This window comes from Toxorhynchites rutilus, chromosome 2 (assembly GCF_029784135.1).
Source record: "Toxorhynchites rutilus septentrionalis strain SRP chromosome 2, ASM2978413v1, whole genome shotgun sequence".
NCBI lineage: Eukaryota > Metazoa > Arthropoda > Insecta > Diptera > Culicidae > Toxorhynchites > Toxorhynchites rutilus.
The window spans coordinates 185688706-185714099 of record NC_073745.1 but is presented as its reverse complement, the minus strand read 5'-3'; the positions used below and the strand labels follow the sequence as shown (position 1 = coordinate 185714099).

At 38.3% G+C, this 25394-nt stretch overlaps 1 protein-coding gene across 12 annotated transcripts in view; it reads right to left on the bottom strand.

Moving 5' to 3' along the window:
* LOC129770241 (SCY1-like protein 2) overlaps positions 1-25394 on the bottom strand; it is a 295540-nt gene that overhangs the window by 143761 nt on the left and 126385 nt on the right. For all 12 annotated transcript variants that reach the window (XR_008742068.1, XR_008742069.1, XR_008742072.1 and 9 more), the window contains one exon: positions 20094-20192. Coding sequence is in view for 6 of the 12 variants with exons in the window: in XM_055772942.1 (XP_055628917.1) it covers positions 20094-20192 (99 nt within the window). In the remaining 6 variants the exon portion in view is untranslated. The remainder of the gene's footprint in view (positions 1-20093; positions 20193-25394) is intronic.

Here is a 25394-nt window from a genome sequence, read left to right as displayed (position 1 = left end):
AGATCGAAACCAATCACCTTGTCCATCAAGCGACACATGGTGAACGGCGCGTTTGTGAGACCAAACGGACAAACTTTAAATCGAAATAATCCCTTCGATGTTCTGAACGCCGTATAATCTCGACTTTCTTCCTTTAGAGGGATTTGGAAATAAGCGTCCTTGAGATCGATCACCGATAAAAATTTAGCTGTTTCCAAGCGATGGAAAATGCCCTTTATATCCTTCATAGGATATGAATCCTTTTTCGTTAGAGCGTTTATTCGGCGTGAATCTAAACATACTCTTAATTTGCCGTTTGCTTTACGGACTGGAACCAAAGGGTTCGCCCATTCACTTGAACATTCCTCAATTGCATCCAGTTTTTTGTAACGTTCTATTTCACCGTCCATTTCCATCTGGACTGAGGGTGAGCAACGATATACAGACTGTCGCTTCGGTCTCGCGTCTTCTTGCAGGATAATCTCATGTTGTAGTAATGTTGTTCTGCTTAACATATTGTCAGTTGTACAAGGGAATTCGTATCACCTGAGCCAACCGCTGTCTTTCTTCATCTGTTAATTGATGCTCTGTCTCTACTGTTTCCGGTGTGACCACTGATGGTTCTGGAAGGTCTAATTCTGGAATATCCAGTGATTCGTCCGGTACCGTTTTTAACATAATAGGAATTGAATCGATGGGATGTATATAGAAATGCATACAATCTTGTTGTGGCACATTTCCTCGTGTTCGAGCGATTTGAGCTACCTCAATTAAGCCGGAAGTTCCTTCCATCATAGGTTTTATATTGAAAGATGTCCAGAAATTAATTCCTAAAATGAGTTTCCGTTTAATCTCTGGGACGATTACGACAGCAATAACCTTCGTTACGTTTCGAAAAGTGATTGGGAGGTTTACGTAACCTAAACAGGAATATTGAGTACGGTCGGCTGTACAGATTTGTATTGGACAATCGAGAATTTTCAATCTATAACGGTCAATTATATCTTTGGAATTCAACACACTAATGCTAGCGCCTGAATCTAGCAGCGCTTCTATTCGTGTTTCAAATATGTTTATGGTTACCTGAGGACACTGACTAGTTTGTATACGGATCTCTGATAAAATCAGGAAAGGGTCTACGTAAGGTTTTGTCTGATTGGGAAGAATTTTTCTATTTGGAGTACTAGCCTTCCCATTGTCGCACTCCAACATTAGTTTTCCGTGTTGTGACATGATTCGCCAACTCTTCTGGGATGTTTGTCGCAGGTTGACGATATTTTTCCTGGGTTACCGCAAACATAACAAAATGTTGTCTTTGGTTCTGAGCATTCTCTTCAGAAGTGTCCCTGATGGCGGCAATTCCAGCAACTAGGAACCCTGACTGCCACTTGACGATTGTTCTGTTGTGCTCCCTGCGATTGTCCTTCTTGGTTTCTGAATTGGTTCCTTTGCACTCTCCTATTGATCATATTCACTTCTTCTTGGTCCGATTCATCTTCGTTAGAATCTGCTTCTATATTGTGAACTGAGTACCTCGGTCCAATGGGATGTAATGTCGGGTCATTTGCATCTATGCGGTAATTCATTTGAATCAGTTCATTTAGGCTGTTAATGGTAAAACATGCCAATTTAGCACGATAGTGTTGACGCATGTTCTCCCAAATGATATCAAACTTTCTTCGGTTAGACAGTGGTGTTGTCAATAATTTATTCAATCGTTCGATTTCAGTCACGAAGGCGATGAAAGTTTCTCCTTTTTGTTGCTTTCGGTCATAAATCCGTTGTCGGTTTCCCTGGTCTTGGTTTGGGTTCCCGAATCTAAATCGAATTTGCGATTCGAATACATTCCAATTCCAAAATGGTTCGTAGTAGGTAAAAACCCAGTTGGAGGCTTCTCCTCGCAGTAGCAGATGGATGTGACATAATAAATTGTCTTTAGATATTCCATTCATGCTAGCCAGAATTTTTACTTTGTACACAAAATCTTCCAAACTTGTCGATCGCGTGTCGCCTGAGAAGCTGAGGTTCCATTTCTCTATCCTTCGATCGTAATGATTTTCTCTGTAGGGATTTCGTTGATTCCTGATTGCAAACGGTTTCGTAGTATCTTCAATGTAACTACTTTCTCCACGAGGCTCCTCTCGACGGAGTTGTCTTGGAGGCTGATTATTCTGAGTAATCCGTTGGGCATTCCAAGGCTCTGCTCCATATGTAGAAGGATGTCTGGAATAATTATTCGTTCCGCTAATTTGAGTATATCGAGAAGCTGGTTCCCGATTTTCGTTTCTTACCGGTTCGCTAGATCGGAAGCAGCTGTACGGTTCTGTTGGTAACTGCAATCCCGCTGCTTGGTTTATCGAAGTTTGTGGTGGTTTAGCATTAGTGAGTTTTGAAACCATGTCTCTGAGTTCGTTAACTTGTGCTTCCAAGTTGACAACTTTAAGTTTCAGTTCCTCTTTCGTTGGCTCACTGCCTTTAATAGTATGTTCAGAAAAAATTGTCGGAGGAGGAAATTCAAAAGTTCTTGATTGCTTCTCCTCTGACAATGACGTAGGTTTCTTCGTTGCACCTAGCCTATTGGCTGATTGTAGGTCCGCTGACACTTCCAATATTGGTCTCACTTCTACATCTGGTTTACCATTTCTATTCCTAACTGTATCTTTTTCTGACGAGCTAACATCCTCCGGTTCATCATTGTTGCTACTTGTGATTTTTGTACCTAAAGCGTTCAATAATTCATCGATGTTTTCTAAAAGGATTCGTTTCATTTTCAATGAAGCATCATCTGGCGCATTGCTGCGCTCAGTCCTTGAACGATAATGTTTTAAACGTGAAATTAGTTTAGAATCTGGTCGTTTTACAGCGGCCGATCTAATTTGGTTCACTCTAGAATCAATGAGGTCAAATTCTTGCTCAATTGAGAAAGGTGAACGGTACTCGCGCTTCTCTTTAGAATCTTTATGAAATAATCATCTGAGTAAACGTTGTTTGTTCTCTAATGGATTATTTATTTCTTCACTATAGTTTCTCAACCTAAGCTCGTAATCTACTTCATCATCCAATAGATGAGAAGCATACGGCATTTTCATAGTCATTTTGAAATGTTATTTATTATATTCGAATTTATTTTAATTATACCGATACCGAAATATTTATCTTTGGACACCACCAATACAAAAAATTGTTTCACCACTACTATAATTGTAAATTTTGTATTTTATAAAAAATATGTACATAATATAAATATGGAAAATTTTAATAAATAACATACATTGGGTAATGAATTTATTTCCAATTTAGAAAACGAAATCTCAATGAACCAACAGTCTATGAATATTCTAGAAAAATAAATTATTAATAATTTTTATTTGAATAAATATAACATGCATATAACTCCACTTAATTTTAATTAATAATTCCGAAAAACAATTACTCAATGAACACAGTAATCTGCCAGAATTATTCACTATTTTCCCAAATCTGTTTCGCAAATATCAGTTTTATCCGTACAAATATATTTCTCAAGACGTAACAGAACTATATATCGTATATTTAAGTATTTAACGTAAAACATACAAAGGATTCACACTGAAAACTGCCATTAACTTGAAACAAAAAAATCACACACACTAATCATGCCAACATCAAATGAAATATGTAGGTTCGAACATGAGTTGGGCGCCAAAATGTAGCGTGCAGAACTCACAGCTACGGTTCCGCCACTGTTCCGGGGATTCTTTAAAGGCGAGTGGCTTAAGCGCCACCTCTAGGAGGACCACTCACGCGAGATTAGCCCGGCAAAGGACCAGTCTTGAAATTGGCCTCTGAAAATTGTTGAAGAATCGCTCGAACAGTGACTCTTTCCAAAATGTTTCCTAAATGCGTTCCTATGACTTGCTCGGCTACTCGCTCAAAGGATCGGAGGAAATTCGCAGCTGAACCTGGATAAAAAGGCACAACAAATTGCTCTTCACTCGAATCCTTCTGCTGTCCAAATATTACCTCTCGTTTCAGAAAAGAGTGGGACTCCAAACATATACCCAAAAAATCAAACAGACTACAGTATCACGAACGATCATAAAACGTACGGTTTCTCCAAATAACAAAACTAAATATCATTTAAACATTTATTAACTAGCTAAATGACAATTTCATTTTCCCTAATATCCCTAATAATTCCGTGCCACTTGCGTCTCAATTTTCTTAAGCGTAAACTTTATTTCAGTGATCACTGTCTCATCAGTTCCAAGTTTAAAAATACCCACCCACATGCGCATGTTATAACGGGATGGGTACTCACGTTTTGACCTTATCGCTCTGCTTGCTCTGTCCGGAGTGCTGTAGTGACGTAGCACTCCCTTCCGACGGAAATAGGCTTGTCGGGAAACTTTGACTCCAACCGTGGAGTCAGAAGTGCGTCCGGCTGATTGAGTGCGATGCGCCGAGCTTCCAAGGAGTGTCTACCTGGGAAATAATCCCTAACAAACAGCCGTCGAACGGCTGTTCGACGCAATAAGAATTTGAACTTATGGCTTACAAACTAAACTTTACCTGTTTGAGCTTTATTTCACAAGCACAGACACTTAACGGATATCTAAAGTCTTCGAAAACTTTCGTTAAATTCCCTATCAAGAACAAACAACATTAAGTACATTTGAAAAAACCGTTTATACAGAATTTACTTGTAAAGTCACACCGCGACGCGATTTTGAAAAATCGCACTACTGCCTCTTCCACTGATAGGATCAAAGTGGACGAGCAAAAGCGTTCGAGTCCCTTGAAACAATTAGCCTTTTTACTTCAGGAGAACAATATTTGCCGAAGCAAATAATGTTCTTTTTGAACCGCGAATTTCCTCAAACCCCCAGTCACGCAGCCAAACAAGTCATAATTGTCCGCTCTTTTTTTGTCAAGGTTGAGCTAATTCTCGCGATTCTTCCACGAAACCTGGCTTCTTTATTTTTCTCGCGCATGAGTGACCACTTAGAGCGTAGCTTAAGCTACTCGCTCTTAGCATGTGTTGGTGTGGCGGAACATGAGCTTTACTCGCGCTCTTCGATGTGGTGTTGCGTACAACAACACAACGATTTCATGCAATATATGAAACCCATTGCGTGCAATTTCCACGAAGAAAAAGTCCGTTTCATTTATACTGAATCATTATGTTACAGTAGAAGTTTGGCAAGTGAGAATAGGAAAATTGAATCATGCACGGAACAACATTTAAATATTAACATAATAATTCCACCAACGAATAAATAAATAAATAAATTATCTAGAAAGTAAGTGTATGTACAATATTGAAAATAATTACATAACACTTGACGGGATATTTACAAGAAATGTTAAACGCTACAATACACAAATGTACACCTGTTACACTGCGATAGATGGCAGGCAGGGTATACTGGTCACAGTTGCAGAGACCTGATCATTGCTGAGACTTTCGCTAACGAAAACGCCACTGAATTGATTCCGAAATAGTTCACAAATATCTTCTGTAGTGTTTGCTTCAATGTTGTCACGCGTCATGACTGTAGGTAGACCAGATTCTTTTCTTTGGCTATCAACGTGTTTCCAGAATCCTCTTGGGTTGGCACGCAGATTTGTTTGGATGCGGCTGAGATACGCGGCGTATAAAGCATTATTCAGTTGTTTGTAATTCCTGTTTGCAGAAGAATAACGGTCCCTCCATAGACAATCGCGATGTTTGGAAAATTTCCTTAAGTAAAATCTTTTCATGGATTTCAATCGTTTTAAGTTCCTGTTTGTCCATGGAGGGCTAACTATTTTACTGGCTTTCTTCTTAGGAACATACTGTTCGATTGCGTAAAGCAGCACATTGGACAAGGAAGACGTTGATATGTCGATATCACAGTCCTTCAAAATTTCATTCCAATCGACGGAAAAAAACCATTCATTGATGAGAAATCAGCTCTCCGATAGTCATAAAAGGTTGACTCTGCGGTGCAAACAAAAACAACAGGAGACGGAGCAGATAAAGAAACCAGAAGCGGAGGGTGATGACGACAAAACTTCACCAGAGGAGCAGGTGCTTGGGTTACAACTGTGCTGTGAACGATTTCCGAGCTTACGAAGCATAGGTCGAGCGTACGGTGGTTATCGTTAAGGATTTCATTCATCTGACACAATCCAGCGGTACTAATCCCATCTAATAGACGCTCATTCAAGCGGTTCATAGTAGACTTTGAATAAACAGGATACAGATATTTCGAAGCACATTGGGTCCAGCCGATACCTGGTAAATTGAAATCTCCAAGCAAGATTATAAAGTCGTTCAACTTCATTTGATGCGTAATCCAGTTAAGCAATGAAATATGTTGATCTATCACTGTAGAATCGTTGGTACGATCAGGAGGGATGTACACAACTCCGATAAAAATTGTACGATTGTTCAGCAAGACGGTAGCCCAAACTTGTTCCACACTGCGTCCATCGGGAGGGAACAGTTCGCGCGATTCAATATTTGAATTAATTGCCAGCAGAACCCCACCACCAGTCACTTTGCTACTGTTCACAACAGATCGGTCAAGACGGTATACCTTGTACGATGAGTCGAAAATTTGTTGCGACAATGTGTTGTTGTTAAGCCACGTTTCAGTGAAGGCAAAGACGTCATATGAGTCATCAGAGCAGGCGAGATAATAATTGGCAGTGGAAGTGTTCATACCACCAACATTCTGATAATATATCAGCAGTTGATTTTTTACACGAGATGGATTCACACGTGCCTCAACATGTTTTGTTGCGGTGGAGGAGAGGGGGCTCTTCGAGGGAGAGCGCGTTGAGGCTCTGAATTGAAAAATCGAACAGGAGTATTGTTCTGATCCTGCTGACACTGTCCATTGATACGAGGTTGTATTGGGAGAGTCATTGGATCGTAACGGGCTCGCGTTGGGTGGTGTTCTAAAAAAGGAGCAATAGAGACACCAGTTGGCCAAAAGTTTCTGGAACAGACCAAACTTTCCAATGATTCAGGTACGTTCAATTTGAACGAACGAACGAATTCTTTATCGCAAAATATTAGACCCGTTTTTTTGACGTAGGATTACGTCTTTCGGGAACATAATGGGGTACAAATTGAAAATCGAAAATCGAGCACATAGTGAAAATTGTCCAAGTTCATGGTGGATTGATGTCTCAGATTGTCTCAGTCATTTCATGATGGATTGATGAAATTTTTGCGTCAATCGATTTCGGCCCCCCGAAACTAACTATCAAACAATTGAAAAATCTCAGCCCCTATCCTAACGGAAATACCCACTTCTAATTGATCGAAATTGACGAAACATGCGGCGGCTCCTCAACAGAGACATCAAACCTAGCAGCCTGAGGGAAATCAGCATTGCTAATACATGAAAGTAGGGGGAGCTTTTGTCCCCACCGAAAAGTGTTCCCTAACAGAGACAACAAAACCAAGGTGCCCGGCGGAAATCGGCTCTGTAAATATATGCAACTTGGAGCCATTTTTATATTGCAAGTAAGGTGAGTGAAACGAATAATTCTAGCAAATAAAATTTTAATTTGGAACTTTAATGTTGGTTGCTTCGTGAAATTTCATATCAATGACCGATCATGTATTGTGAAAATTGTATATGGTAGCAGTTGTATTAAAATGACCTGATATATGAAATAAAAACCAAGCTGTGTTCCCGCTCGAGAACGGGTCGTTTGGTTTAAGCTGTCTGTTTTCTTGTGTTCATTTTCACCCAAGGAGAATTTAAGACGGCGCCAGTGGTTGTGTGGTTAGCGTAACAGCCTCACAATCCGATCGGCCTGGGTTCATTTCCAGGTGGCGTCGTTGGGATTTTCTGAGGCGAAAAATCTCTGGTTACGTCTTCCTTCGGAGGGGAAGTAAAAGAAGTTGGCCCGGCTCATGAGTTGTTGAGTCTGATAGGTAGGAACAGGTGGAGTCGCCTCCCTGATGTCGATGATTGGCACTGAAGTGGCGGAAATAGGCCGACGAAAAATAAGCGAAGATAAAAAAAGGAGAGTTTATACGGCGAGAAAAATTGGAAAAGTGAAGGAATATTAGAAAAAGTGATTTCCCATATGCTCTACATACATATAGTATTAGGTGTTGTAAGCCAATTAATATTCGAATTCGGTTGAATAAACACTCAGAAAGTAAAAATTATAAAACAAAATTACCTTTTCCATTTCAAATATGCTTTCACTAAATTAAAGTAACATGTTTTTACAGATGAGAAAAATTGATAATTGTGTTCGGTATTAGTAATTATCTTATATTACATTGGTGAGTTTTTCTTCTTCTTTATTTCATCCATACATAACACAGGAGGCATCTCGTCTAGGATAACAAAGGGCGATTTTCATCATATCTCGCTCCACTTCGGTATCTTTTATCTGATACGGACCATCCAACATCCTAACGGAATCCTACGTCAACTATGCAGTTGTATCTTGGACACAACCCACCTGTGACTTTATTTTATTTTATTTTTTTTATTAGGATGCCCATACCCATTTTGGGGTGTTTTGAAAAGTAAATTTTTTCCCCTTTTTTCAAAAGACGTCTTTTCAAAAAAATATAACTTTTGACCTACTAGGTCGATTCAGATAGTCAATACATCAAATTAAAGCCAATTAGCTTATGTTTTTCGGAAAAACATTAGTTTTGAAAAAAATCGTTTTTTTTTTGTAAATATTGATTGTATTTGTTGTTGTTCTGGGAAGCTGAGGTTTTTTTACATTACACATCCAAAAATGAGAGATTTTATTTTTGTTTTTAAGTCATGATTTTTAAAATTTAACCGATGGTTAAAAAACCAAATTCTGCTCTTTCTTCCAAAAATGATTTTTTCAAAAATGAATAACTTTTAAACTACACGACCGATTCAGTTAATCGATATATCAAACCAAAAACTAGTCTTCTTTGAAAAAATATTACACTTGCGAAAAAATCGATTCCAGTAGTACAGATCTAGTCTAGTCGCATGTGAATTTTGAACGAAGACTGAAAACAAGTTAATTTTGGAGAATCATAACTCAAAAACGAAAAAAATTACATCTCTGATTTATATTTTTTGAAAATTGCAGTACCAAATGATCATTGATTATGCAATATTTTTAATCGCTTTTTTTAAAGGTAAGGGTTATGTGAATTAAAGGTAAGGGTTATGTCAATTGGGCAATATGAAATGTGTAACTTTTAAACACAGATGTTTAGAAATCCTCACACGGTTCAACATTTGGAAAGTGTTCATCAATTATCGAGGATCCCTATTAGATACAGTTTTTATTTTAATACTTCTCACAATTTTCGAAAAAACTGTCATTATTTTGTCATTATTTTTTATTTAAAAAAATACATCTATTCCACCTGAAAAATCCATTATGATTATCGCCACTATAATATAGAGAACAAAAAAAATATCGCTCCACAATGACAATCGGTGAACATTGAGGATAGTGTTGCGATACCTTTTTTCTCTCGCTCTAGAATCTTACATCAATGATGATAAGCTTACATACATTTGGCGGGTTTTATATGTAAAATATATGAGTGTATATGTAGTATATATGATTAAACCATATGAGAATATGTAACATATAATCCACGAACAGCTCCCGGAATTAGTCAATGTGATAGACGTCGTGTTTCATGACGGCAATACCAAACTTCATGTCTTTGAAAACACGACAAACTATTTTTGAATTGTGATGGGCGGTGCTATCCTACCAGCTAAACTAACCGGATCTCAAGGGAAAAACTTCGACTCTATAAACATAAAAAATGCATTGAACGTTTTTCGATGAGAAAGCAAATATGTTCTGGGAGGATAACATTTTTAAGCTTCATAAAAGATGGCGGAAGATTGTGGAATAAAACTTTGCATATAAAATTGAATGAATGTATGTCTAACTGAATGAGTGAAAAAAATGAAAATGTCGTCTGCCTATGAAAATGATGCTTTTGTCTTCCCAAAAATCGGCACGAAATTTTCGGACAACCCAATATGAATTATTCTGATTACTTCCTGATTTTTATTTTATTTTCCTGATTTTTGAAAGTCATAGTTGGCAACTCTGAACCTAAGATTTAATTTTCAACGGAGTGGACCAATCAAATATACTTCGGGCGTTCACACATAGTGCTATTTTATTACACTGCTGAGCAGGGCCCGAAATCTTCGAAGATGAAAAATGAAAATCGACTCTCCTCTCAGTAGTTTCGCTTCGACTATGACTACTTAGGCATTTGCCGTCAACTTGATTTGAATTGATTAGACAACGAATTGACGAGCGTTGAGAGCGAGGATGACATCTAGCAAATAGTTATTCTAACAGCGATTTCGTTTTTGTTCAGTTTCAACCTCAGTTCCAACCTAACTGCTGTCAAAACGTTTTTTCATTAACTCAGTTTCAACCTAGTTTCGAACTAGGTTCAACTCGAAAGTTGCTGGGCTCGCACCGAGATGCTTCACGGGTTCGCACTCGGATTCACCAATACAACTATACTGAACTGTCAAGTATTGTTTTGGAAATTTAAAAATAAAGACTATGAAAATTTGTATTATTGTATTATTGTTGCTCGATGTGTTGACGTTGAGAGTTTATTTGGGGATGTTGTTGTAATGTCAATTTTCGCGTCGCTCAAACTCTCAACACTCATCATGCTGGTCGGGGTTTGACTGAATGTTGTATATTCCGCTCTTCTCTTATATATGAATCGCGCTTCGATGCAACGTGATTCTCTAAGCGATGCGTAAATGGGCATAGCAACAATATCCCCAGAAGCCATACCATGTAAGCTTACTCTCGAATTGAATGGAATGGAGTAATGCTGCTCGTTGCATTAGAAAACATATACGAATAAAATCGACATCTTTCATCGTTACATTGTTCACTTGTTTTACTATTTCCACTATATATGCGGCGGACAAAAACATGCATTGGGATCTTTTCTTTTAATTTGTGTATTGGGAATCAAAATCCATCCATTAATTGAAGACATATTAACGTTGAAAATGTTTCCCTTTTTCCACCCGAAACTTTGCAATAGGTTCCTATATTGAAAGTTCAGACGTAGTCCCACGTCAAAAAAACTAGCTCATCTGTAGTATAATTTATTTATCGATATCTTTGACTTAAATTCACACAGAATGGTTACGGACACTTAACACTATTCTTAAAAACTACCCTATTAACGTCAAAATCAAAAAAATCTCCACACGTCATTAAAAAGTCTGCAGCATTTGTCAAGTGGGCTATTGTAGCCATAGGCAGTACGATGTCTTCGAATCAATAAAAAGCTAGTATTGCGAAGCTGGCGGGCTGGAGCATGGAAATTGATGACCTGTAGCAGACTACTGCAGTCAATATAATGACGAATGACGTCAAAAACGAAGAGTCTCTGTGAAAAGTCTCGTCGACTTGATAGCGTTTGTAGTCCGATGAGTGCACATCTCTGCTCGTATGGAGGCAAATTGTCAGGGCTAAACCATGGAAGTCGGCGTAACACAAATATTATGAGTCTTTTTTGAATCCGTTCAATTCGTGAAACGTGAACAGCATGAAATGGAGCCCAAATTTGTACTCCATATTTTAGAACACTACGAACCAACGAACAATACAATGTTTTAAGCGCATAAACGTCGTCGAACTGCACAGTGTTGTGGCGTAAAAATTCAGACATGGCATTGGCTTTCGCGATCGACATAGATATATGTTCGTTGAATCGTAGTTTGCTGAAACATCAGTCCAATATCGTTTATAGAATCGACTCTTGTAAGCGTCAACTGGTTTATCGAATATTCGAATCTGATCGGCGACTGACCACGGGTGAAGGTGATGACCTTGTATTTGGCTGTGTTTACTTGCATGCCGTTCAACTGACACCACGTTATTAACCGAGCAATATTAGTTTGGAGTGCTCAGCAATCTAGCACTGAGTTGATCGTACGGTATAACTCAAGATCATCAGCGTATAGCAACTTACAGGAGTTCAAGTGGTCACAAACGTCGTTGATGAATAAAGCGAAGATCAGAGGTCCCAAGTGACTGCCTTGCGGAACACCTGATGGTATTTCGAAGATCTCAGATTTAGCATCATGAACCTTAACGAAGGCCTTCCTACATGATAAGTAAGGGTTCAGCCAGCGAACAATCCACAGAGGCAGACCAAGGCGATTCAGTTTTGAAATGGCAAGATTGTGAGGTACTTTATCGAAAGGCTTCGAAAAGTCTATGTACACTGCGTCTTCTTGCTGACGCTTCTCAATGCTGCGAATAACTGTGCTGGTGAAGGTCATCAAGTTAGAGGTTGTCGAGCGCTTTTTCATGAATCCACGTTGCTGCATGCGAATATCATAGCTTGGTAATTGATCAAGCATGCTCGAAAACGATACGGTAGAACTCAGCAAAGAGATTCGCAGAATTGTCACTGGTGATGGAGTTTTGGGTGCCATAAGTTACATCTAGCGGAATACCAGGTGATTTTTTGTGGGCATTCATAAACGACCAGAAAGCTGATGGATTTTCTCTAAGGCCAGTCAAAACACTCTTTAGCAGTGAATGAATGTGCCTTTTCTGCCTCTGTTGGGTAATATTTTTTTATGAATATTTGGGATTAACAGCTGGTCGGTGTGTAACAAATGTGTACTCCAGTCGAGCAATTTACAAAGAGAAATGGATTTTCATGCTTTCGGGTGTCAATCCACTCTCAATCAATTGTAAACTCGATCGATTCAATCGTTTCGGTCGACAGTGACTAATGGGAAAAGCAAGTCGAAGGTTTGGCGCTATCGTTAAATAACAAACTCGTTCAACAGAATGTGATAAATTATCGTTTCAGGCCTTTTTCTTCTGGAATGAGAGAATGTAATATTTCACATCTCAATTTAACAAGGGACCAGGAAAACACTATTTCTATGCTTTATTATTCATCGTGATAGCCATTTTAGAAAGTATTTTTCTTCTAGACAATTAATTCTTTTGTAGAGCATAGATTCAACTACAATGCGGAATTCCCTGGAAAGATGCTCTATTGACGCTTCTCACATGATTGCATTCAAATTCCTATGTGTTAGGGTGCCCCTTTCGTTCACTGCAGAATGATTACTTTTTTGTGATTTGTTGTCACTTTCCACGTAAAGACTGCTGTCGATGGATTCACAAATGCCACCTGGTGTAGGCACTGTTCACAAAGAGAGTTCGGCTGCCAATGCTCGCAGCATAGGAGAATTTACTACCTGTACAACGGGTCTTAGGGTTGCAATACCAAAAATGAGAACTCTCCTTTTCCAAATGGTCGGTGTTCCGGAAATAACAAAAAAACTGGAACACACATGCCGTACAGGTATTAGTTGATATGAGTTTATGATCAAAAACAATTCAGGCCACCCTATTCCACTGTCGTGAATCAGGAATGCTCCATTACATTTGGGGTTTCACCAGGCTCTGCCAGGCCAGACATTCCGCACAGCGGCGGAGTGATCCCACTCGGTTCGAATAGTTGGAAGGCATATCTTATAACAGTATCATACGGCTTGTATGGAACAAGAGACGTGAAATTGCCTGATGTTCGTTCGCGTAGCATAGCGCCAAAAGGTGTCAGAGCTTGTGGGCATACTCTGTGGGAACATGTTTTTTTTTGCGAATGGCGCACGGGAACAAGTCGTCCTTGCGGAAGCCAAAGGCATTCGCAGGCTTATGGCATTAATTAGAGCTGTTCGCGTGGGAGATCCACAGCAGTGGGGAAAAAAGGCGTCACAAATATGATACGAAAACATGTGCAACAGGAGAAATGAACGGTGGTTTAATATGGTATTAAATGGAGCGAATCAGGTTTACAGGGCTTTTTTTCAGGTGCATATCTGTACCACAACCAAAATTCAAGTGGGCGGTTAGCGCTGTTCAAACCTATGCCTATTCTATTATTTCACAAATTATAAGATGAATAACAAAAAGGTCGTAAAGAAGACCTATTACATGGTATTTTATTCTAGCGATGGGATACTTGGAAATTCATACCAAAATAAATTCGGGTACGGTTTGTTTTTTGGGCTACATGAAATGTTGGTAACATATCCAAAAATTAGATGTTGCCAAAATAGAATCTAAGCAACATGACTAGTGTACTAAATGATGTTGCTGTAGTTCGATGTAATTTTTTGATATTTTATCAAAATCAAGTGGGTAATGTATTAGCTACCCGAAAAATGAATATAACAATGCTTGTTACTTGAAACCGAAAGATGAACTGTTGTTGTTTCAAACAACAACTGTGCTGCTGACAGTTTCTTCGTTTTGACTTGATATTAGAGTCGATTCCTGTAGCTGTAGATTCCTGATATGAATTCTACAGTTTCAAATTTACCGGTAATGCATTATTCGTAATTATGAAACTTCATATTTTGGCTAGCATTGGTGATGATTGAGAGACGAATCGTTGAGACGAGAAGAATACTGAAACATGCTAGTCAAACCATGCGGTCTATATGAATATATATAATTCAAGGGATAGCAGCGTTAAAAATGAAAAATATAATCTGACTACCCTTCTCTGAGTAGATTTTTTTTTACAAGAGGCGCCATCTAGACGTCAACCTTATGAACTTTTCAGCCGAACTGTTATAACATCGCAGAGTGAAGGAGTAGTTACTTCGACTATCTCGAATAAGCCCGTCTTTTGAATTGAAATTGATGATTGATGTGCCAATGGAAAAGCTCATCTCGAATATCAAAAATTTACCCCATAAAAAAGTCCACCTCCTCGAAAAAACATCCTATGCAAAATATCAGCTCAATTGAACTTAAGAGAGAGTGGCACAAAGCGGTCACAGTTCAAGTTTTTGGAGAATCGAAAAATCACCCAAGTGGGGAGTAAAAGAAATCGGGATTTTCAAAAAAAACGTGATGCCAATATCTTAAAATTGCATAAAACGTCGAGAGCTACTGTCATCTCATTTTTTTTGTCAAAAATCGACACTCTGAGACTTAGTTAGATATTTGAACACTACAACGTCTGTTCACATGAGTGGTCGTGTTCGTATCACGTGAAATCATGGTTTTTCAAATTTTTATTAATACAAGCGTTACGGATCGTGTTAAAATGTTCACTATTTTTTTCAACAATGGGCAATGTATTTTTAATTTCAATAAATCAGATCTTTTTCAAATACGTTTACCTTTTTTTCAAACTTGACCAATGCACGTAGGCACGACATGGGTGTTCTCATTATTGTTCTTCATTATCTTTGCTTTTTGACACCCTAGTTCAATTTGAATAGTTAAAATTTATTAAGATTTAAATATTATAATTTATATTTGCCAAATTCAAATGCTTCTACACTAAACTCTGGGTACGTCACTTTCCACCAATTGGATTATAGTTGGTAAAGAAAATTGATGGATACGCTTGGCGAGACGCGAAACACTACAGAATCTCTTTTTGATCTTTGGACCCGTGTGGCGGATCTCTAACATTCGAATATCTCGGGTGGCCTGATTTTTTAATTGATATCGATCTTCACATTTTGGTTTAGAATAACGTAGCAGAACGATAGTGAGTGGTTAGTGAAATAATAATCAGCAAAAGATAGAATCGGAGAAATGTATTTTAGTGCATAATCCACGATTTGCAATATTCCTCTTTTTTCAAATCAATGACAGAAATTTTGTCAAGAAGAGACAAGGAGAGGGTTTTTGACGATTTATTAGGATTTGAGATTTGATCGTGTGTTTGAATTGGATATCTTTGAGGATGTATTTGTCGCTAGTAGTTGTGCGCGAAAGCCTTCTAAAAGTCGGTACCTCACTGGTGAAACTTTTTTTTTCGGTTACTATACGGCCGATTCAGTTTGGCTAAAATATTATACGTAAAAATATATTCTCTAACGCGGTTTTTTTTCGAAATCAAACAAAAAAGCTAGAAGTGGGTTATATCTTTGATATAATCGCAAAGTGGACGTAGGACTAACGTTGACTTAGCAATAAAAAAGTAACAAGCATATAAATCTTAGACATTTCATTTTTCGAATAAGGTGATTAGCAGGATTATGAACACTTGGAAGGAATGGATTCCTCCTCGGAATAACACAGTAAAAATAAGACACCCTTCCCAATAACGACGATCGATTGCAGCATTCGTAAACAAATACTGATATGTAATATAATATCCACTTCGATAATATCCACTACACCATATCTTATCGTGTTCTTCACTATCAAATCCATAGTCAATGGTACCCATCGGTATCGAATTATCATCGACACCACGATTTTCGCTAAATGCTCCTTTCAGTTCGGCCTGCAAAAACTTCTTTGAACTTTAATCCATAAATTTGGTGTCCCTGAAAAGGGCCGTTGATTATATGCTAAGGTATTAGCACGGTTCAGCTGGATGTCCTCGGGCAGGATGTGATGCGTTTTGCGTGGATAGCACACACATTGGTATCTTCGAATAGGCCTTCAGCAGTGCCATAACCGCGGAACTTTGGAAGCGCAAGTCGGTTTTGAAGTCCTGGGCAATTCCACGAACCAAACGCTGCAACGGTAGCTTGCGGATCAGCAATTCGGTCGACGTCTGATAGCGATGAGTTTCATGCAAAGCGACGGTTCCCGGTCGGTAGCGATGCGGCTTCTGCAAACTTCCTGCTGGTGCTGGTGCGCTTTCCTGTGCTGCTTCACCACCGGTAGATTCCCGATGAAACGAGTCCTCACGGTGCGAGAGTAGAGGTAGGAATGAACGAAAGCAAAGGAAGCGTCATGTTTTGTAGTCATCCGTTCGGTTCAACTGCAGAAGAGAAATGAAATTGGAAAAGAAGACCATAATGCATAGACGTCTGAGTGCGACTGTCCTCATCTCACATCGTCGCATCAACTGGATGGATTTCCAGAGCTTATGCGAGTTTATATACGGTTTCAATAACCTGATTTCTAAGCAATTTCAAAGCTATTGAAATAAGTTTTCGGGTCAATAATTAACAATCATATAACTCATGGACATTTTGTCTTTCGAATGAAATGATTATCATACCACTCCGATCAGCCGGAAAAGAGGTATTAACGTTCAAAACCTTGCAGTCCAGTGTCACTTTTTTGTTTTCGAAACTTTGAACTTACACCCCGGTACAGAAATGAAAAACGTAGTCCTCCGTCAAAAAATTCCAAATGGCGACTATATGATATTTTTTCCCAAATTTTTGCCGCAAAAATCGTAAATTCACTTTTTACTCATAGAAAATACTTTCCAACTTTATTCTTTTAATGAGGTGTAATATTATCACGCATTTACCCAACAGCACCAGTAGCTATGTGGATCGCGTGTTCATGTAATACAGCCTTACATTCTGGTCGGCCTTGGTTCGACCACCGTTGACATCGCTTGGACTTTTTTTTGGGTGTAATCCCAAAAAAGATGAAAAAAAAGAAAGAGATGTCTGCTTCCATACATACAAACATTTTGAAGCTTTTGAGACAGATGATTTTATTTGTTTACTTGACGCTTCAGGACACGCAAAGGCTTTTTTTTTCTGCCGAAAATGAAACGTTTTCTGACAACGCTAGTTTGGGTGTTGAAGCCACCCAAAAATGTAAAAATTTAAAATTTGAATTTTACTATTTTCCAGGTAGGGATTTCCCCTTAACGAAGAATGAATAAACACTAACATTTTTTATTTCTTTTCGTACAAGCTTCATGCAGGTGAACCGAGAAGAATGGAAACAATCTCCCAACTATATAGCTCAAATTATATTGGAAAATAGCTTACTCGTACATCTCGTCTGCTTAGACTGTCACATAATGGCGCTAAAACCTCGTTGTTTAATCGATTAATTTCCTTATTGCCGAGTGTTAAGCATTCAACTCAAGCGGAAATAATCCGAAGGCGAACTGAAGGAAAGAATACCATAACATCCATCATCTTCAATTATGCGACCTGAGTTGACGCGGCCGGGGGACCGCTTTCCTTGTAAGTGTTTCCCACTTACCGAGCGTATGCAAGCATCTTGGAAAGTGCCACTCTTCTTCTTTCTGCCATGCATATCACTTCGTCCTAAATGCCGAGGCAGCTCCGGGCTTACAACCACGAGTGGCATTTTAATGAGAAAAGTGTGAAAGCGACTTGTTGCTTTCTGTTGGGAACCGTTTTTTGTTCCAACCCTGGAAATCCTCCTGGGCTATGTTTTTCCTCTTTTTCCCTTTTTCTTCTGCTGTTGCTAGAAGACGAAGTGTTGTCAGATATATGCGCACGTGCTAATATGATATTTGATATGTGGAATTGTTGTTTTTTTAAACATTTATATTTTTAGAGATTAGTTGCTGGAATATTCATAAATCCGTAGCTACTTGAACCTCTTGAAAACTTTTGCAATGTAGAAATACCCCTTCCTTCAAGCTTCCTTCACCAACATTCCCTTAATTTGAGCTTGCAACTTTTATCTTTAGCTCTATTGATGGAAGTTGAACTGGTGGATTGAACTTGACTTCACGCATTGTTACTACTTTCTGTGGTTGATTATACCAGCAAAATTGCACCAAGAACATAATGAAAATTATACTGATTATTATGAAAATGAATGATTATGACAACGATCATTATTCTGTCTTTATATTTGATACGATACATCTAGTCTTATTTATGAATGTATTTCGAGCAAAAAAGTTGTATTTTGATCTTGGTTAATGGGATAATCACAATTTTCTCGTCTGATTCATTGAGCATCCAAACATTTTTCTAGCAGAGATTGAATAGTATGCGATCTAATGTTTGTTTCACAGTTTAATTCATCTTCAAAGTTAGTTTTATCACAAATTAGATCTTACCAACTCAACTTCATTTTAAAAACTGTTGAAAATCGAAAATAACCACTGAGCCAATTTTATTTGAGTGCGGCGTAATTTTTACAATCATTAATTTATGGCATTAATATTCAATGGCAATAGCAGAATTTAAAACGGGTGATTAAAAACGTATCACGATAATATCGGTTTTCTGTTCCAACTATTCATCAGGCAACACGGCTTGCTCCAACGTTTCTCAAATAAAGGTTTGTGGTTAGAATTTCGTTACTTCTAAGGATTATTTATCTTTTTATTGTTCGGGGTGAACAGTTACAAAACAGAGCCAAACCCTTGGCTAATGGGAAGACGTTTTTGCCTAACAGTTGGCCGCCGCAATTCGTTGAATTGCTTATTTCGAAGCATTTAAGCACTTTGTGGAATGTTTCCTCCCTCATTTTTATGAAATGTCTCCGGTTCTTTTCCGATACTCTTTGCTTGGTATCACGCGCCGGTAACGGGACGCATCGAGACCACTCTTGTTTCATTAAATTTTTATCTTAATTCGCGGAATGTTTTATGGGCCGCGCTTGATAATGAAGTGAAGTACAGCGTTTCCCAAGTTCCTTTATCACACCTCTTTGGTTCTTTTATTGTCTGGCGTCGTTTATTACACACCTCAGTCCCGTGGTATGGTTTTGAACTTGCAGAAGGAATCTTCGCTTCAGTGAACTTGTGGAAGGCGTAAGTTATTTCGGATAATTAGGTGACTTTCATCTATGGCGTGTTGCTTTGGGTTTGAGAGTTTTTCATTGTTGAGGTGAATTCTTTATCACTTGTTTTCATTTGATTTCCGTTCACCCCATAACTTTGTGACATGATATTGATAATTTGGCGAAAATTCTTCAATCGAATATATTTGTAGCAGAAAATTGCCAAGCAACAATGAACTTTTGAACTCAAATATATTCAGGCTTTACTTGGAAAACTTCCAAGTAATAATTTTCTATTGTTCCAGCTTTACTGCATAGAGGAAAATCCGGTTTTAAAGTTATACTCGCATTATCATTGATGAAAGCAGCGTTGTCAAAATCACACAACTCGATAAGTCTTGTTAAGAAGTGTTATCTGTGCGATGTTTGTTTCATACCGTTCGCATTTTTTTACACGATACTTCCCGAGAGAACATAATCCAGTTCAAGTATTTCAATCTACAGAAAATATGACAATAAACGAAACATTGGACTCTCGATAGAGAATGGAACGAATAGCAATATGAATTAGAATTGATCCCATTCAACCCTCGTAATGCAGATTGACATTAGAGGTATTGTGATTCGGTACTCACCTGATATGCTAAGACGTTTGCTAAACTGGCAATCACGGGTTCGGTGGCAAACGAAAGTGTTTCCGAACTCTCCTCCACCGTGTGCATTATTTGAAGGATCTGTTGAAACGAAGCGAAAAAAAAATCAGCGGCTATTTGAGAAAAAAGTGAGTAAAGAGAAATTGGATCGGAAACACGACTGGTGGTGAAAATTAAATTGATTGTGTTTGAGCATGAAACTGAAGGCATTTTTGATCAGAGTGATTGCACTTTACGAAGGATGGAGGAAATCAGTTGAAAGAATGCGGAGTGTCTGGCGAATCTTCCTCGGTTTCCTGTTTCAAATTTGTTATGCTAACCAGCTTAATATTGAGAAAGTGGATAGTGGAGTTTAAGAAGTTTAGTGATTGCGAAAAATGGTGAAATGTCCACAGCGGTATGTCCTGATGGAATCAAACGAAATCAGTCCTCTTCGAGAACGGAAGTAATAAATATTTGTCTCTTTTTTTAATCTGTCCGAACATTATTTTAGTATTTTTTTCTTCGATATATTTTGGTTCGATATTCTTAGAAAATATGTAGACATTCAAACTAAGATGTTAAAATTTCATTGACGTACGAAACGTTACACATCATTATAATGACTAGCAGTTTATTTATTTTGGAGCATCTTGTGGAATAATAATCAGTATCATTCTCTTGCAAAAAATTTAGTACCTTACTTGATGAAAAGAAGAAATTAAAACTACAACTTTCTATGGAAATAACTTCTTCTAACATGATCACGATTATTTTACGAACTAATGCCTTTTTCTTTTTTTGAGATACATGCACTCGAAATTTGAAGGAAGTATTCTAGTCTAGAAATTTGAAAAAAATCAAAAAAATGTTCCTTCATATTTCTGTAGTTTAGGCATTCAAAAATATATCCTAGAATCTAACCTGCTTCGGTCATAACAAAGAATTTCAAACGCGTTTTTCTCGAAACTGTTTTTTTTATACTGGCGTACACGATATCTCAAGTTCTACTGAACCGATTCATATCAATGGATTTATATGGATACAATCTGCAGACATCTCTCTATCGCATGAACCTATGAAAAATTACATTTTTAAATTTTACTATTTTTCGAAAATCGAAAAACGTAAGAAAAAACGTTTTAAACTGCATTTTGTTTTTCAAACGGCCACCATTTTATCAAAAATGATGTTTTTGACTTGTCCGAGGATCATGCAATAGCGGCATCTTTACTGATTCAGAATCTGTTAGATTATTTTGTTTCAGATAACCAGATGGGCTGGAATCGTGTACGCCATGGCACAACTTTTTTTTGAACCTCCTCACTTTATCAGCTTTTAACTATTCTAGTTATGAATATTTTTGTTTTATTGTTAACAGATAGATGAACAAATAGTGATATAATGGATAGTAACAATATTCTTCGTTTTTTTATTTTAATGGAACTCGGAAAAACGTTCGAAATTCGTGTCTCTACACAAGAATACCCCTTTAATACAGCCATTCCATGCCAAACCGATATAGTGGTTCTCGGATTTCGGTGAAAAGTGGTAGTTTTGTTCCTTATCGCATATTTCTTTATTTTTTCACTAAGGTGGCCATATCCATTTTAGGATGGTCCGAAAACTCAATTTTCCTCTTTTTCCAAAAATTATTTTTTTCAAAAACTCATAACTTTTGGGCTACTGGGCCGATTCAGATGATCAATATATCAAATGAAAGCGAATTAGATTGCCTCGTTTGAAAAAATATTACTTTTGCAAAAAAAATTTGAATTTTGCATATTGTTTTCGTAATTTTCGATTGTATTTGTTTTTTATACTCTCCATGGTCTCGGGACCAAGAGCGCTATATATTTAATTTTTACGTGTCCGAAAATCAGAAATGTGTTATTTTTCTTTTTTAGGTTATGATTTTTAAAATTAAACAGAAGGTCAATAAATTATTTTTCCCCTTTATCCCAAAAATGACTTTTTTCAAAAATTCATAACTTAAATTAAATCACATTAGCTAGCCTTTTTTGAAAAAAATATCACACTTGTGAATTAATTGGATGTTAGTTGCATAGAAATATTGAACGAATGTTAATTTTGAAATATCATAAATTAAAAACGAAAAATAATACATCTCTGGTTTTTGAATATGTAATGTAAAAAAAACCTTAGCTTTCACAAAAAATATAAAAAATATAGCGGCCTCGGTACCGAAACCTTGTAAGCTATAAAATCAAATACAATCAATAATTTAGGAAAACAACATCCAATTTTCTGCATGTTTTATATTTTTAAAGAAGACATGTTAATTTGCTAGTGCACCCGTGACCGAGTGGTTAGCGTCTCACATTATCATGCCGGGTGTTCGATTCCCGTTCTGACCGGGGGATTTTTCGTCAGAGAAATTTCCTTCGACTTGCACTGTGGTCAGGCGTATTCTAGAGCTTGCCACTCGGAATACATTCAAGGCGAGTTATTTGGCTTAAGCAATCTCAGCTAAGTATTAATAAATAACGCTAGTTAATGCATACGTTGAGATAGCAAAAGTTCCACGTTAACGCCATTCAAGAAGAGTTAATTTGCTATAATTTGATATATTGATCATCAGAATCGGTCCAGCAGTTCGGAAGTTATGATTTTATTCAGACCATTGGTTAAATATGAAAATTCATAATGAAAAATAACACATCTCTGATTCTTGTATATGTTATGAAAAAAAACCTCAGCTTTCAGAAAAGATACAATAAAAATATAGCGCCCTTGATCTCGAGACCTTGAAAACTGTAAATTCAAATTTCCTGCAACTGTAGTATTTTTTCCTGAAAAGACCAGCTTCAATTTTATTTATCGATCATCTGAATCGGTCCAGTAGATCAAAAGTTATCAGTTTTTAAAAGAAGTCATTTTTGGAAAAAAATGAGAAAAACCACCCTAAGATGGAAATAGTTACCGTAACGAAAAAATGAAAACATACAGGTTAAATATTTTGCAATAAGGAACAAATCTACAACATTGCACGAAAATCTGAGAACCACTTTATGGGTTTGACATGGAATGGCTGAATAGCTATAATAAACTACAAAGCCTAATCATTGAGGTTTATCTCCTCTAAATCATGACTAGAGGCAGCCTAGGGTGGAACAAAGCAGACGATTTGCATGGAAGTGACCGCTATCCGATTTTTACCATCTCCAATGCATTTACCTAAGGTCAAAGGGGTATCGAATACGCCATTTTGGTCGTCGTTAATCGTCATTCTACATTGTAATACAAATGCGAACTTCCAAAGCGGTCATCGCGCCTAGTTTGTGTTGAAACTTCATGATGCGTCGATGAAGGACTGGGAGGAGCGTGCGGTCTACAAAGATACGGACGTTTTGGAGTTTCTTGAAGAACAGACGCGGATGCTGAATGCTGTACTTTGTCACGCTTGTAGTAAGAAACAGGTTTCAACTCCACTTTTTTAACAGGCTACCAACACAGGCGCCGTCAACAAATTGGTAACAATCCAGCTCTTCAACACACGTAGTTTCAGCAGACGATTCTTTCCAAACGGAGCAGAGCTCAGTGGCTACAGTTTTACATCCAACATAGCAACAGAACATCGAGTCTTCATTTCCACGGTTCCTGTGTCAGTGGAAGACGACTACAACGGGCGGTCACTCTGGCAAGGGTCTTTTTTGGACAGTGGGCCATTTAAGAAGACAACGGGCTTCCATTGATCGACAGCATATTTTTCGGTTAGGTTAAACCAGAAAAGGTAAACCTAATTGAAATGAATCGAATCTCAAATTGTCAAGTGGCAGTTGGCAACTCATTGGAACTGAAGAATAAACTTCGGAAGGAACCGCTACTCTCACAGGTAGAGATCGATTGCGAAAACCATTTCAATGTCACGTTCTTACGCGATACCGAAGGACGATTTGGATCTCAAAACGAGAGAGTGTCGACATGGTGATCTGAAACCTAAGGGAAGGTGGTACGGCGAATGATTCAGATGGATAACGTGTTAAGTGTGATGAAACTCCTCTTAAGCGGTGCAGCGAGACAATGCGACACAATTTGGTTGTCCCAGTTATTATTACTTTAACGACGCACTGTTGACGGGGCCGGTTATTCAGGATCAATTATTCGATCTGGTCTTACGCTTGGCTTCAGTAGGCTTGGCTTGTAGGCTGCCAAGTTGGCTTACAAATAGTATCAAATTATGTAAAACTAAATTCTGGAGAGAACGAATTGTTGTCAGATAACATTCGGACGACCATTCCAACGCATTCTCGGGTAATTCTCTTCATTCGATCCTATCAGGATCTACGACCTACATCAGGTAATTTTTGGTTTATCACACTTTGCTTTTCTCGCCACTCGATCGCTTCGACATTTGGCGGAAGGCGAAGGTGATGCGCATTGTAAAATATTAATATGTAGACGATTACATCGACGTCTCTTATTCTGAGAAAAAAACGCTCCTGCTGAGGTAGAAACTTGAATAGCTGTTACCAAGAGTAGTTTTTGTTTGCGAAAATAGCATTCTAGAATGGAAGGCGAGCTGGAAGGTGTGTCTTCGGAGGTTTGGGAAACGCAAAAGATGTTGATGTTCGACAAATAGAAGCAGGTGAAGGCGCTAGGGGTCACTTGGAATCCTGATCCGGATGTACTTGGTATCGCCGTCTCGACTTTCAGCATATTCGGTTGCTGAACTAAGTGATAGATATATTCGGTCATTGTAAGATATTTCGACACACTCGGTCTAATCAGGCCAGTTATAACGTGGGCTTTTTCCTCACAGTTTTACTTCCCCTCCTTTTCAAAGTGACGGTTGACCGCTTCGCTTTCTGTTCGCAGCCACTCCTGGTGCAATTTCACATCTTATCGGACGCATCGGAGACGGCATATGGTGAGTGTTGTTCTGCGGGACGTTGCTGGCAGCGAAACTCTACCACAAGGTACGAAATCTGCTAAAGATGGAAGAAACTGAAGCTTGGTTTTGGTCCGAGTCGATGGTGTCCTTTGCTTTGCGATCATCAGCCTATGTCTGGCCGACGTAAGCTGCGAACCGTCTCTCACACACTCTGGAGTAAAGTTACGAGGAATCGTGCGGAACGTCTTCGTCGGTTCACTTCGCTGCTCGACCAGTACTGAAATAATGCCACACGGTCTAAATACCCCTCGGAAGACCATTTAGAACGGAAGCAGGAAGCGTTCACCACAGAACTTAAGAGGCTTTCAATCATCGCGTCGTTCCCGTCCGCTCATCGCTTAAACTCCTCAATCTGTTTCTCGATCAGCAAGGCGTACTCCGCGTGTGCT